Genomic DNA, 12,784 nt, shown 5'->3' on the forward strand with positions numbered 1-12,784 from the left:
GGAGGCTGCTCAGATCACCGTGGCAGTTATGAGCATTGTAAACATCTTGCGCATTATCATGCAGTATATGCAGAACCAGAACCTGCAAAAGCAGGTGACGGCAGCACAGTGACGAGAGTGATGAGCACATGGACACAGACTTCTCTCAAAGTATGGGCCCTGGCAATTTGGCCATCCTGGTGGTAATGTGGCAGGCTCATGCTACTTTTTTTTTTTATCAAACTTTTTGATTTGCTTTCCCCTGCCCTGAAGCCACAAGAATACCAAGATGAGAACAGCTCTCACAGTTCACCAGCAAGTGGTGATAGCCCTCTGGAAGCTTGCAATTCCAGACATCTACTGGTCAGTCAGGAACCAATTTGGAGTGGGCAAATCTACTGTGGGGGCTGCTGTGATCCAAATAGCTAACACAATCACTGAGCTCCTGCTATCAAGGGTAGTGACTCTGGGAAATGTGCAGGTCATAGTGGATGGCTTTGCTGCAATGGGATTTCCTAACTGTAGTGGGGCGATAGACGGAACACATATCCCTGTCTTGGCACCGGCACACCAAGGCAGCCAGTACATAAACTGCAAGGGGTACTTTTCAGTGGTGCTGCAAGCACTGGTGGATCACAAGGGATGTTTCACCAACATCAACGTGGGATGGCTGGGAAAGGTACATGACGCTCGCATCTTCAGGAACTCTGGTCTGTATGAACAGCTTCAGCAAGGGACTTACTTTCCAGACCAGAAAATAACTGTTGGGGATGTTGAAATGCCTATAGTTATCCTTGGGGACCCAGCCTACTCCTTAATTCCATGGCTCATGAAGCCATACACAGGCACCCTGGAGAGTAGTCAGAAGCTGTTGAACTATAGGATGAGCAAGTGCAGAATGGTGGTAGAATGTGCATTTGGATGTTTAAAAGCGTGCTGGCGCAGTTTACTGACTCGGTTAGACCTCAGCAAAACCAATATTCCCATTGTTATTACTGCTTGCTGTGTTCTCCACAATATCTGTGAGAGTAAGGGGGAGACGTTTATGGCGGGGTAGGAGGCTGAGGCAAAGCCGCCAGGCGCAGCCAGATGCCAGGATGGTTAGAAGAGCACAGTTGGGCGCCCTGCGCATCAGAGAAGCTTTGAAAACCAGTTTCATGGCTGACCAGGCTACGGTGTGACAGTTCTGTTTGTTTCTCCTTGATGAAAACCCACCCCCTTGGTTCACTCTACTTCCCTGTGAGCCAACCTCCCTCCTCTCCTCCCTTCGATCACTGCTTACAGAGGCAATACAGTCATTGTTTCAAATTCATGTATTCTTTATTAATTCATCACACAAATAGGGAGATAACTGCCAAGGTAGCCCAGGAGGGATGGGGGAGGAGGGAAGGACAAGGCCACACTGCACTTCAAAACTTATTGAATGCCAGCTTTCTGTTGCTTGGTCAGTCCTCTGGGGTGGAGTGGTTGGGTGCCTGAAACCTGCCCCCCCTCCTGCGTTCTTGGGAGTCTGGGTGAGGAGGCTATGGAACTTGGGGAAGAGGGCGGTTGATTACACAGGGGCTTCAGTGGCAGTCTGTGCCTTTGCTGCACCTCAAACATACGCCAGAGCATATCAGTTTGATCCTCCAATTGCCTCAGCATTGCCTCCTGCCTGTCTCATCATGCTGACGCCACCTATCCTGTTGCTCCTGCCATCTATCCTCTTGTGCGTCCCTTCTGTCCTCGCATTCATTTTGTGCATTCCTGGACTCTGACATTGTCTGCCTCCACACATTCTGCTGGGCTCTTTTAGTGCAGGAGGACTTCATGAGCTCAGAGAACATTTCATCAAGTGCATTTTTTTCGCCTTCTTATCTGTGCTAGCCTCTGGGACAGAGGTGCTAGTGGCAGCATTGAAACATTTGCAGCTGTGGGAGGAAAAAAGGGAGATTAAAATTGAAAAAGACACTTTGGCCATTTAAAAGGAGGGGCTGATGTTTTCGGGTTAATGTGCAGCACAAACCCAACTAACCTCCCCCACCCAATTCTCTGGGATGATCGCTTCACCCCGCCCCCCACTGCGTGGCTAACAGAGGGGAATCATAGAATCATAGAATCATAGAATATCAGGGTTGGAAGGGACCCCAGAAGGTCATCTAGTCCAACCCCCTGCTCAAAGCAGGACCAAGTCCCAGTTAAATCATCCTAGCCAGGGCTTTGTCAAGCCTGACCTTAAAAACCTCCAAGGAAGGAGATTCTACCACCTCCCTAGGCAACGCATTCCAGTGTTTCACCACCCTCTTAGTGAAAAAGTTTTTCCTAATATCCAATCTAAACCTCCCCCATTGCAACTTGAGACCATTACTCCTCGTTCTGTCATCTGCTACCATTGAGAACAGTCTAGAGCCATCCTCTTTGAAACCCCCTTTCAGGTAGTTGAAAGCAGCTATCAAATCCCCCCTCATTCTTCTTCTGCAGACTAAACAATCCCAGCTCCCTCAGCCTCTCCTCGTAAGTCATGTGCTCTAGACCCCTAATCATTTTTGTTGCCCTTCGCTGTACTCTTTCCAATTTATCCACATCCTTCTTGTAGTGTGGGGCCCAAAACTGGACACAGTACTCCAGATGAGGCCTCACCAGTGTCGAATAGAGGGGAACGATCACGTCCCTCGATCTGCTCGCTATGCCCCTAGCATAGCAAGATTTCTGTTCAGCCACAGGCAAACAGCCCAGCAAGAATGGCCACCTCTGAATGTCCCCTTAATACAATTCTCTTATTTCAACCAGGTGACCATGAATGATATCACTCTCCTGAGGATAACACAGAGAGATAAAGAACGGATGTTCCTTGAATGCCAGCAAACACCGGGACCACACGCTGCCATGCTTTCTTATATAATGATTCCAGACTACGTGCTACTGGCCTGGTGTGGTAAAGTGTCCTACCATGGAGGACGCAATAAGGCTGCCCTCCCCAGAAACCTTTTGCAAAGGCTATGGGAGTACCTTCAGGAGAGCTTCACTGAGATGTCCCTGGAGGATTTCCGCTCCATCCCCAGACATGTTAACAGACTTTTCCAGTAGCTATACTGGCCGCAAATGCATCCCAAGTCTTCAGGGCAAATTATCATTAAACATGGGTTTCAGAGTAGCAGCCGTGTTAGTCTGTATTCGCAAAAAGAAAAGGAGTACTTGTGGCACCTTAGAGACTAACAAATTTATTAGAGCATAAGCTTTCGTGAGCTACAGCTCACTTGCATCCGATGCAAGTGAGCTGTAGCTCACGAAAGCTTATGCTCTAATAAATTTGTTAGTCTCTAAGGTGCCACAAGTACTCCTTTTCTTTTTTCATTAAACATGCTTGCTTTTAAACTGTGTATTATATTTACAAAGGTACACTCACCAAAGGTGCCTTCTCTGCCTTCAAGGTCCGGGAGCCCGGGATGGGAGGGTTTTGGCTCCAGGGTGATCAACATTTCCTGGCTGTCGGGGAGAAAGGTTTCTCCGCTTGCCTGGTGTGAGCTATCATCTTCCTCATCCCCCAAATCCTCATCCCTGTTACATGAGACTCCCTTGCAGGAGTCCACGTACAGGTGTGGGGTATTTGTAGGGGCACCCCCTAGAATTGCATGAAGCTCAACATAGAAGCGGCATGTCTGGGGCTCTGACCCCAAATGGCCATTTGACTCTGTGTTTTTTTGGTAGGCTTACCTGAGCTCCTTAAGTTTCATGCGGCACTGCTACAGGTCCCTGTGATAACCTCTGTTCTTCATGCCCTTGGAGATTTTTGCAAATATTTGGCATTTTGTCTTTTGGAACGGAGTTCTGATAGCATGGATTCATCTCCCCATACAGTGATCAGATTCAGTACCTCCTGTTTGGTCCATGCTGGAGCTCTTTTGCGATTCTGGGATTCCATGTTCACCTCTGCTGATAAGATCTGCATGGTCACCTGTGCTGATCAGCTTGCAACAGTGGCCAAACAGGAAATGAAATTCAAAAGTTTGTGGAGCTTTTCCTGTCTACCTGGCCAATGCATTAGAGTTGAGAGTGCTGTCCAGAGCGGTCACAATGGAGCACTCTGGGATAGTTTCCGGAAGCTAATACCATCGAATTGCGTCCACACTACCCCAAATTCAACCCATTGATGTCGATTTCAGCATTAATCCCCTCGTCAAGGAGGAGTACAGAAATTGATTTTAAGAGCACATTAAGTTGACAAAAATGGCTTCATTGTGCAGGATTAAATCAATCTAATGCTTCTAAATTTGACCTAAACTGTAGTGTAAACCAGGGCTAAGTGCCCTGGGCTGAAAGTATTGTGTGGGGGAAAGTCCTTGCTTGCTAGACCTGCCTCTGATGTGTAGGCTGAGAGCCCTAAAAGGAGGATTCCGGCATGTTGTCTGTGGTCACCTCTGTTCCAGGACTGGTGTATATAGTGTAAAAACAAACAAGTTATGCTGAGAAATTACCCAGACTCCACATCACTGGTTTTCCAATGGGAAATCAATCTGCAAGACCTGAATTCTGCTACCGCTCAGCAGAAGGGTGAGAATATTGTTAAATAAACAAACATTAGTAATAACCAATAACATCAAAGTTCCTTGGGAGAAATATGTCAATTGGGGATGTGAATGGGAGAGAGATTCTTTCATCCAAATCTTTCATTTGCAAACTATGGATTAAATTTACTTTGCATTCAGTTTCCTGTGTTCTGTTAAACTATGTGGCTTCAGCACCCAATCTGGCAGGCCTGAGTCATTTTAGCCATTGTTTCTTGTGCAATTGTTCCACTGAAGGCAATGAGACAATTGACATGAGTAAAAATTGCTCAATTGTTTCAGTCTCTGCATGGCCCTTCACTCCAGGGTCACTGCATTACATTTCAGCCATGCAGAGCAATGACCTCATACAGCTGGTAGCAGAAAGGCGATTCCTCTGGGAGTGGGAGGTTGGTTGCATCAGGACAGTTGTTTGTACTGTTTGCACAGAAAACACAGCACTAATTCCCCAGGCTCAACCTCTTCAGAGGTGGAATCAAGGGAGACACAGCCTTCCATGGAGAAGGATACAAATATGAGGACTCTGCACTGTGTAAATGGAGGGGGAAGAGCATGTTCTAAGACAGATCGCAGCAGCTGCTCATCCATTCAGGTAGATGCAGGTGTCTTTGCTGAGCAGATCCAGTTTCTACTGAATGATGAGACCCAAGTAGTTCAGTGGTGGAAACCGAGTCCTGGCTGCCAAACCCTGAGAAATAAGAGGTCATCACTCGAAGCTTGAGCTGTTCTGTGGTTACAGGTGATCACCCTCTTCCTGATTGTGTTTCTATACCATCTTCCAAACAGGGGCATGAATGTGCTGTGTGAATATTGTTTGCAATGTTGTTGTAGCCGTGTTGGTCCCAGGATATTAGAGAGACAAGGTGGGTGAGGTGATATCTTTTACTGGATCAACTTCTGTTGGAGAGAGAGAGACAAGCTCTCAAAAGCTTATCTGTTTCTCTCTCCAACAGAAGTTGGTCCAACAAAATATATTACCTCAGTCACCTTGTCTCTGTGAATATTAGCAGTTTTAGCTTTACCTTCCCACAGCAGTGCCAGTCAATGTTAATAGCACCGTTTAAGAATGGGGAAATTGAGATATGTGTCTTGTGAAAGGTCCTCAGCTAAGGATCTAGCTCAGGATAACTAGGGTGAAGCCTGGAATAGAATAATGGAAAATCAAAACTAAATAGGGTGACCAGATAGCAAGTGTAAAAATCAGGACGGGGTGGAGGGTAATAGGTGCCTATATAAGAAAAAGCCCCCAAAATTGGGACTGTCCCTATAAAATTGGGACATCTGGTCACCCTAAAACTAAGTGAAGCTGATAGAAAGGAACATTAATATGGCATATTAAGTGGATAAAGTGTAAGAACTTAATTAGGAGGCTGAGAGGGAATTTGAAGAACAAATGGTTTTAGTTAAAAGTAAATAAAAACTGCTTCACTATATCTGAGTCAGGCAGGTTGCAAGAGAATCCATGAGTCCACTGAACCCAGGGAATAAACAAGATATGGACATTGCTTAGGTGCTATGGTTGAAATTTTTAAAGCCACCTAGGAATTGGGTGTCCTAATCTCCTATTAGAATTAATGTCCCAATCCTATTGACAGTTTGATAACCTCCTCTGAAATGATTTCTTTGTATTGATTGTCACCAAAAAAGTGTTACGAAGTTATCTGTTTCAGGGAACAGCCTGTCAGAGGCTGAAATATCAAACAAGTAGCTTCCTGAACTAACTGGAATTTTGGGTTTCTCTGTATCACTTTAGGAGAATGTAGTAATATAGGAATTGCCAGATTAGATCAGACTCAAGGGCCATCCTGCCCAGTATCCTTCTCCAAGAGCGGGCAGTACTAGATGTTTCAGAGGCAAATGTAAGAACACTGCAATAGCAGTTCTGGGATAATCTCCCCTCACATGTGTCATATTGGTCTATAATAGTTTTGGAATGGATATTAAACCTCATGTTTTGGGGGTTAAGCCAATCTCTATTGTTGCCATTAATTAGGATAACTCTGGATATTTATATGGCTATCAGGAACATCCAATCTCTTCTGGAATCGAGTTAAGTCTTTCATATCAATGACTTCTGTGGCAATGAGTGTGATGCTTCCAATGGGGATGCAGGAGTGTGAGTGCCAAACTCAGGGCAGATAGTTACAAACCAGGGCACAAACCCACTCATTACTTGTCAGTTCTAAACTTAGATTTCACCAACCAACTGCACTGAGTGCAAACACCTCAGGCACTTTAACAGCCTTGATAGAGTCCCCTACAGTCCCCTTGGCTGCGCTGGTCTGCCTGCCACCCAGGTGAACGTATCTGTGGTACACGACCGCTTACGTTAAGAATCACAGCAATATTCAGGTTACTCCGGACTTCCCCCAGGTCATTTGCACTTTAAGTCTCACACCAAAGACAATGCTTGTAGCCAATCCTATAGTGAACTACTGTATAGGAAGAGTTATTAAATAGAAAAAGGAAATGAGAGTTATTTACAAGGTTAAAGCAAGAAAACAGACCCATGAATGAGCCACAGTCTTAGGTTTCAAAAGGTGATACAGGCTTCTCTCAGCAGCAAGCTGTATTTGACCTTTAGGGCTATCCCAGACTAAGCAGCTGGGGATCTCTTGCTAATACCTAGAAACACCCTGCTCCAAGTGTGCAAGCAGCACAGAGATCCCTAGTTCCTTTTTTTTTTGAGGGTTTTATCCTCCTCCTGCTATCTGCTCTGAGTTGCAAACTCAATCTATTTGCATGACTCATCTTCATTGGGAGGAGAGCAGAACAATAAGAGTCTCTAGTCCTTTTGTTGATGGTTTCTCAATCCAGTTGTCAGGATTTTCCAGTTGCAATATCCACCCATAGCCGTCCCGGTATTAGGGTGACCAGATGTCCCGATTTTATAGGGACAGTCCCATTATTTGGGGCTTTGTCTTATATAAGTGTCTATTACCCCTCCCCGCCACATCTCCTGTCCTGATTTTTCAAATGTTACCATCTGGTCACTCCATCTGGTATTGATGGGTCTTCTTTTTCAGGAGAGGCTTAATATCTGTGGAAGAGCAACTCTTCACACTCATTATCGTCCCTCTACTGTGTGGTGATTCTTACTCACAAAAGCTCACTACAACCACTCAGATGTTAAATTACAATATGGAACAGACATTGCAGGGGAGATTAATGCAGGCAGCAACTGATAAGCATTTTGTTGTATGTCCCCCTTGTTCTTGGAGTAAGGGGCAGGGAAAAGAGAAGTTCCCCATTCTACCATCTCCGAGTTTCTGCAGAAAGAGGAATGACAAGAACCTCAACTGAGGATCCTGAGTCCTGGCCACTGAATCCTGAGAAACAAGAGCTCATCACTTCAAGCTTGGGCTGTCCTGTGGTTTTGGTGAGCACCATCTTCCTGACTGCATTTCTAGACCACCTTCCAAACAGGAGCAAGAATGTGATTTGTGAATATTAGAGGGTCAAGGTGGGTTAGGTAATATCTTTTATTGGACCAACTTCTGGTGGTGAATGAGATAAGCTTTTGAGCAACACAGAGCTCTTCTACAGGTGAATATTAACAGTTTTAACCTCACTTTCCCACTGCAGTGCCAGTCAGCATTCATAGCACAATTTCACAGAGATGGAGCATGAGATCCATGTCTCGTGACAGGTCCTCAGTGGAGGATCTGCCCCACTGACACAAATGAAGCTACTTTGATTTACACCAGCTGAGGATCCAGTTCAGTGTGAGCCCCAATCATAGAATCATAGAACTGGAAGGGACCTTGAGAGGTCATCTAGTCCATTCCCCTGCACTCAAGGCAGGACTAAGTATTATGTAGACCATCCCTGACAGGTGCTTGTCCAACCTGCTCTTAAAAATCTCCAATGATGGAGATTCCACAACCTCCCTAGGCAATTTATTCCAGTGCTTAACCACCCTGACAGTTAGGAAGTTTTTCCTAATGTCCAACCTAAACCGTCTTGCTGCAATTTAAGCCCATTGCTTCTTGTCCTATCCTCAGAGGTTAAAGAGAACGTTTTTTCTCCCTCCTCTTTCTAACAACCTTTTATGTATTTGAAAACTGTTATGTCCCCTCTCAATCTTCTCTTTTCCAGACTAAACAAACCCAATTTTTTTAATCTTCCCTCAGAGTTCATGCTTTTTAGACTGTTAATCATTTTTCTTACTCTTCTCTGGACTTTCTCCAATTTGTCCAAATCTTTCCTGAAATGTGGCACCCAGAACCTGACACAATACTCCAGCTGAGGCACGGAGTAGAGTGGAAGAATTACTTCTCGTGTCTTGCTTTCAACACTCCTGCTAATATCACAGAAATATGTTTGCTTTTTTTGCAACAGTGTTACACTGTTGACTCATATTTAGCTTGTGATCCAGTATGACTCCCAGATCTCTTTCTGCAGTACTCCTTCCTAGGCAGTTATTTCTCATTTTGTATGTGTGCAATTGATTGTTCTTTCTTAAGTGGAGTACTTTGCATTTGTCATCATTGAATTTCATCCAATTTACTTCAGATCATTTCTCCAGTTTGTCCCGATCATTTTGAATTTTAATCCTATCCTCCAAAACACTCACAACCCCTCCCAGCTTGGTATCATCCACAAACTTTATAAGTGCACTCTCTATGCAATTATCTAAATCATTGATGAAGATATTGCACAGAACCAGACCCAGGACCTATCCCTGCAGGACCCCACTCGTTATGCCCTTCCAGCATGACTGTGAACCACTCATAACTACTCTCTGGGAATGGTTTTCCAACCAGTTATGCACCCACCTTATAGTAGCTCCATCTAGATTGTATTTCCCTAGTTTGTTTATGAGAAGGTCATGCGAGACAGTATCAAAAGCAAAGGAGTACTTGTGGCACCTTAGAGACTAACAAATGGTGCCACAAGTACTCCTTTTCTTTTGGCGAATACAGACTAACACGGCTGCTACTCTGAAAAGTATCAAAAGCCTTACTAAAGCCAAGATATACCACATCTACCACTTCCCCCCATCCACAAGGCTTGTTACCCTGTCAAAGAAAATTATCAGGTTGGTTTGACATGATTTGTTCTTGACAAATCCATGCTGACTGTTACTTATCACCTCATTATCTTCTAGGTGTTTGCAAATTGATTGCTTAATTATTTGCTCCATTACCTTTCTGGGTACAGAAGTTAAGCTGACTAGTCTGTAATTCCCCGGGTTGTCCTTATTTCCCTTTTTAAAGATGGACACTATATTTTTCCTTTTCCAGTCTTCTGGAATGTCTCCGGTCTTCCATGACATTTCAATTGGGTGGCAAGTGGTGATAGAGTCTTACTAACCCGGATCACACATGCCAGATTGTTTCTAGACTCTGAGTTCAGGGACAGCATCTCCCCACCCCCACCGCCCCAGTGCCTTTCTTGCTCCTCATTATATCCCACATTCATTATGGATGTGGAAGGTCACTCCCCAGTTAGGGTTGCACATCAGCCTGGTTTTACCCCTTCCTAAGATCCACCCTCCAAAGAGCTGTATTTTTTTACTGCTACATAGCTAATGTCAGGAAACAGAAAAGGCATTGCCAGTCCCTCACCACATCATCATCACCACCACAGGAACTAAGTGAGAATTTACTCCATTTTATAAATTATGCAAAACTGATCTCTTGTGGGGGGGTGAAAATTGTTCCTTTTCCTACAGGGAACTGAAAGGCTGAATATAGCAGGATATATTGTTAGATTTATTTCCATTAATTATAACACAAGATTGGTGCCTAAGAACACTAGACTGCATTGGAGATCTCAGTACAAGATTTCAGTTGATGTATTTATTAATTTTGACTCCTAAGGCACGGCATGATTCTGGCCATTGTCAGAAGTGCAATACAGCATTTAAGCATCATTGTTAATCTCTGGTATGTCACTAGATCGGATATGATATGACAGAACAGATCATTTCTCTATCAGTAATTGGCTACCAGGGAAGTGGGCTGTTATAGCAGTCATTGGTATCCATGTAGACCACCCTCTTCCCCATCAGAGCGAAGTCCTCAGACTGAGACTCATAGAATCATAGAATACCAGGGTTGGAAGGGACCTCAGGAGGTCATCTAATCCAACCCCCTGCTCAAAGCAGGACCAATCCCCAACTAAATCATCTACTTTTTTTAAATTTTTTGCCCCAGATGCCTAAATGGCCCCCTCAAGGATTGAACTCACAACCCAGGGTTTAGCATACCAATGCTCAAACCACTGAGCTATTCCCCCCCCCCCCAAAAAAAGGAATAGTGACCTGTTTCCACTCTGTTTCCACTCCTGGCACTTTGCTCTGAAATCTACATTTAGTCTTAACATTTCAGCCTTTAACCAGGAGAGGAAGGGGAGTTTCTGAATATTTATGGAATTAATTCATGAGATTTGATTAACTTTTAACTCCATGTCCTTCAGATTCAATCACACAGATTTATTGTTCCTAGACTCAACCATGGCAGACTGGAGAAACCAAACGGCCATCACAGAATTCTTACTCTTGGGATTCAGTGAGCTCCCTGACCTACAAATTCTTCTCTTCCTGATATTCCTAGTGATCTACATGGCAACTGTGTCCGGGAACACCCTCATCGTGGTGCTCATTGTGGCTGATCAGCACCTTCACACCCCCATGTACTTCTTCCTGGGGAATTTGTCCTGCCTGGAGACCTGCTACACCTCGACCATCCTGCCAAGGGTGCTGGCCAGTCTCCTGACTGGGGACAAAACCATCTCAGTCAGTGGCTGTATCACACAACTGTATTTCTTTGGGTCTCTGGCAGGTACGGAATGCTGTCTCCTAGCAACGATGTCTTATGATCGGTATTTAGCGATATGTAAACCCCTGCATTATTCAACTCTTATGAATACCAGGTTTTGCCTCCAGTTAGCTGCTGGCTCCTGGTTAAATGGTTTTTTGGCTCTTACCATCTTTGTCTTATTCCTATCACAGTTAATATTCTGTGGCCCAAATGAAATGGACTATTTCTATTGTGATCCCATGCCACTGATAAAGCTCTCCTGCAGTGACACACACCTGGTCATATTGCTGGATTTCATATTAGTCTCTGTATTCACCCTGCCTCCATTCCTACTAACCCTGACATCCTACATATGCATCATCACCACCATCCTGAGAATCCCTTCCATCACTGGGAGGCAAAAGGCCTTTTCCACCTGCTCCTCTCACCTCATTGTGGTGACAATTTTCTATGGAACCATAATGATTGTGTACCTGTTACCGAAACATGATACACTGAAAGACCTGAACAAAGTGGTCTCTCTTTGCTACACAGTCTTGACTCCCCTGTTAAACCCCCTCATCTACAGCCTGAGAAACAGAGAGGTCAAGGAAGCCTTAATCAAAGCAGTCAGTAAATGTGGCTTTCACAGAAATGTGCAGATACACCTAGATAATAACATAGCCTGATAATAACATGCATCCGATGAAGTGAGCTGTAGCTCACGAAAGCTTATGCTCTAATAAATTTTTTAGTCTCTAAGGTGCCACAAGTACTCCTTTTCTTTTTGCGAATACAGACTAACACGGCTGCTACTCTGAAACATAGCCTGAGGTTTTCAAAGCTGCCTGGGTGATTTCAGCAATCAGCCTCCATTAAAATGAAGTTGAAAAGTCCAAGTTAAAATCTCAGCACTCAGTGTTGTCCATTTTAGTGGAAGGACCAGGGAGGGAAAACTATGTTACCATCATGGAGTTTTTAACTGGGTACTAGGCAGAGTGGAGACAAAATTTTAATTGATTTTTATATCTGTAAAAAAGCCATTTTTGATCAAAATAAATGTTTGGAGAATAAAAATACTAACTCCTGGTGCAGCATAAGTGGGGACATAAACCTGGGAAATCTGCCACCTGTGAAATTGTGCTTATTGCCAGCATAGCCCTCTGCAAACCAACCACCTTTACTGCGCTCACACAGGCCGGATGCAAACAACCAGGCCCCAGCAATGACCTCTGGACACTTCACCAGGAACAGTGTTATAGCTCTTGTCTGGGCTATGCCCAGCTGTGACCAGCTCGGGCAAAGCAACAGCTCCAGGCTCACTGGGCCCTTGGAGGCAGGGAGGTTGGGCAACCACAGAGAAGTAGATGCACATGCCAGATCCACTGGGACTGTCCAGACCAAGTTGGGGTTTTGCGAGGGCACACATAGAACTGAGGTCAATTCTGCGGTTGGGTCTGTCAAATGGTCACTGACAAGGGACTCTGCCTGCAGCCCTTCAGGGCACCACCTGCT

At 44.7% G+C, this 12,784-nt stretch overlaps 1 protein-coding gene across 1 annotated transcript; it reads left to right on the forward strand.

Annotated features, from left to right (window-relative positions):
* Nucleotides 1-10,983: 10,983 nt before the first annotated feature.
* On the forward strand, nucleotides 10,984-12,203 carry LOC119842500 (olfactory receptor 6N1-like). The gene has a single exon (XM_038370752.2). It carries the CDS (start codon nucleotides 10,984-10,986, stop codon nucleotides 11,956-11,958), a length of 975 nt encoding a protein of 324 aa, XP_038226680.2. The 3' UTR covers nucleotides 11,959-12,203.
* Nucleotides 12,204-12,784: the final 581 nt, after the last annotated feature.

The sequence above is a fragment of the Dermochelys coriacea genome, chromosome 14 (assembly GCF_009764565.3).
Source record: "Dermochelys coriacea isolate rDerCor1 chromosome 14, rDerCor1.pri.v4, whole genome shotgun sequence".
NCBI lineage: Eukaryota > Metazoa > Chordata > Testudines > Dermochelyidae > Dermochelys > Dermochelys coriacea.

Bases quoted from the DNA above. Each gene is read 5' to 3' on its own strand.
- LOC119842500 (XM_038370752.2), top strand. From the start codon at position 10,984: ATGGCAGACTGGAGAAACCAAACGGCCATCACAGAATTCTTACTCTTG.